Raw genomic sequence first — 2500 nt, forward strand, 5'->3', positions numbered from 1 at the left:
GTAGATTGTGAATGATCTCGCTTTTGTTTGTTAATAACTATTTTCATCTTCTACTCCAACGATAATCTTGCAATACGCACATATAAGATTTATAAACTTTGCTTAGTTGTAGTCAGATATCACAGTTAAATGTATTACTATTCATACTAAAAAGATGCGGTGAAGATAAGCAATAAGACAATGGGTGTCCACCTTTGCAGGTTTTCAGCTGTATATCGGCCAGATCAAGCTAGTGGTGGAAGTGGAGGATGTGGAGGCAAGTATGTACCACCAATGTTACGCAAAAAGAACCAAAATAGTGGCAAGTTGATGCGATCAACACCACCACCTCAGGGCGCTCGACACAACAGTCACGGTGGTTCCAACCCGACCACACCCACCTCACCATCCTACCCAGGGCCTCCCCAGGGAAGTTCTGGCAGCCATAGCCCAATTGGTGGCCCTGGAGGCGCTTCACCAGGTTATCCTCCTCCACAACAAGTTTCACCTGCAACCCACAGTCCCTCCCCAGCAAGTCACCCAGCAGTGCAACGCCATAACTCCCAAGGCAATCACCATGCCCATAGTCAAGATGGTAAAGTCAATGGAGATTCAAAAGGTTCTTACGGTAAGTTGGTGAAAGCTTTACAGTCCATGTGCATAGGAGAATTATTTGTTCTTGGTACAGAATTTCTCAGTAATAAGTGATGTTGGAAGTTGTGTACAATGTTTGTTAGAAATTGTAAAACACTTAAGGATGATAAAGGCAGTTTTAAATGTGAAATTTTGCTTTACTGATGTTAAATTAACAAGAATATTTTCTTTTCTTTACTTTTTCTGGGACTGTAGACCGCAGAAGCCATGAAGGTCCCATGTGTGAGAACAACAGAGAGAGTCATCATAGTAATGACCACAGTAACAAACAAGAGATTCATGGCCGTCAGCACCACTCTGCCTCTCACTCAGATGGTGCTCATCCCATTCAGCCACAGCAGAAGCCGAAGCAGCCTCCTCCACAGCATTCACATCAGCCCAACCAACATGTGAGCCACATGCCACCGGTGGGGCAGGGTGACCATCGCAAAGCGGAGCCTCGGGAGCAGAGGGAGCCTCGTAAACAGCGCTCTAACAAGGACGAACAGATTGCAGACTTAAAGAAATTTGGTGCGGACTTCAAATTAATTGATCAAGCTGATAAAAAACAACAGCAACAACCACAACAGCAACAGCCACCACAGCAGCAGCAGCCCCAGCAACAGCCACCGCAGCAGCAGCAACCCCAGCAGCAGCAGCCACAACAACAGCCTCCTCCGCAGCAGCAGCCGCTGCCTCAACAACCTCCTCCACAGCAGCAGCCACCACCACAACAGCAGCCACCTCCACAGCAATCGCAGCCACCACCACCACCACAGCAACAGCCACAGCAACCTCCACAGCAACAACAACCACCTCCACAAACTCAGCAGCAGCAACAACAGCAGCAGCAACAGCAGCAGCAACAACAACAGCAACAGCAGCAGCAACAACAGCAGCAGCAGCAGCAACAGCAACAGCAACATCACCAACAGCAGCAGCTGCAGCCTCAGCCTCAGCCTCAGCCTCAGCCTCAGCACCTTCCTCCCCAGCAGCATCCACCTCAGAGGCAGACCTCCCCAGTTACAACACCTGTCCCTGCTGGTCCCCCTCAGGCAGTGCCCCAGAGCACTCATCACCAGCAGAATCCCCCTCCAATGACCATGAGCCCAGCAACTGACATGAGCAAGAGTCATGATGATGTGGAGAAGATAACTGTAACTAACTCTAAATTGAATCCAAATGCGAAGGAGTTTGTATTCAACCCTAATGCAAAACCCTTCAGTCCAGTAAGTAAAACCATATGTGAAACAATATTTATTTTGCTTAAAAACTTACTTTAGGTTAAGTATGATTATTTACTTTATTATGTTTAGTCTTCATTTTAGTTATAATTTTAAAGTTTTTGAAGACAAACCCTGTTACCTTAAATTTATGCACAGTCAAGCATACAGTCACTGACAGATAATAAGTCAACAGTATACCCAGCATAGTCACTTACAGGTGTTCTCTGCTCCTATTAACACTGTTATGTAAGGTTACCAAGATCCACTTTTGCTATGCTGTGGCAGGCAGTTGGCATGTAATAATTATATCAAATTACTTCTTACTAACAGGTAAGTATTACAGTGAAAATCAGCACAAGACTGACCAATATAATTCAGTACAAAAATGGTAACTGGGTCAAGGAAGAAAAGGTTACATTATGGAATAATTAGCTCATCTTTCAACCTCAAGATGGTAGCCTTTCAAAGCATCCATAGTGTAAAATACAATACAATCTTTGTTGACACCTTTTCTGTTTCACAGAGTACTTTATTTTTCAAATAATAGGCATAACCATATTATATAATGGCATGTCATTCCAGTTGATGTATTGGCAGATAATTGTAAGATGTGTAAAACAAACTTTACAGTATGCCTCTCTCCTTCCCACCTCTTCATTCCC

At 44.5% G+C, this 2500-nt stretch overlaps 1 protein-coding gene across 1 annotated transcript in view; it reads left to right on the top strand.

Moving 5' to 3' along the window:
• LOC119595372 (ataxin-2 homolog) overlaps positions 1-2500 on the top strand; it is a 23647-nt gene that overhangs the window by 6827 nt on the left and 14320 nt on the right. The window contains exons 6-7 of the mRNA XM_037944499.1: positions 201-607; positions 829-1841. Coding sequence (XP_037800427.1) covers positions 201-607; positions 829-1841 — 1420 coding nt within the window. The remainder of the gene's footprint in view (positions 1-200; positions 608-828; positions 1842-2500) is intronic.

The sequence above is a fragment of the Penaeus monodon genome, chromosome 3 (genome assembly GCF_015228065.2).
Source record: "Penaeus monodon isolate SGIC_2016 chromosome 3, NSTDA_Pmon_1, whole genome shotgun sequence".
Lineage (NCBI taxonomy): Eukaryota > Metazoa > Arthropoda > Malacostraca > Decapoda > Penaeidae > Penaeus > Penaeus monodon.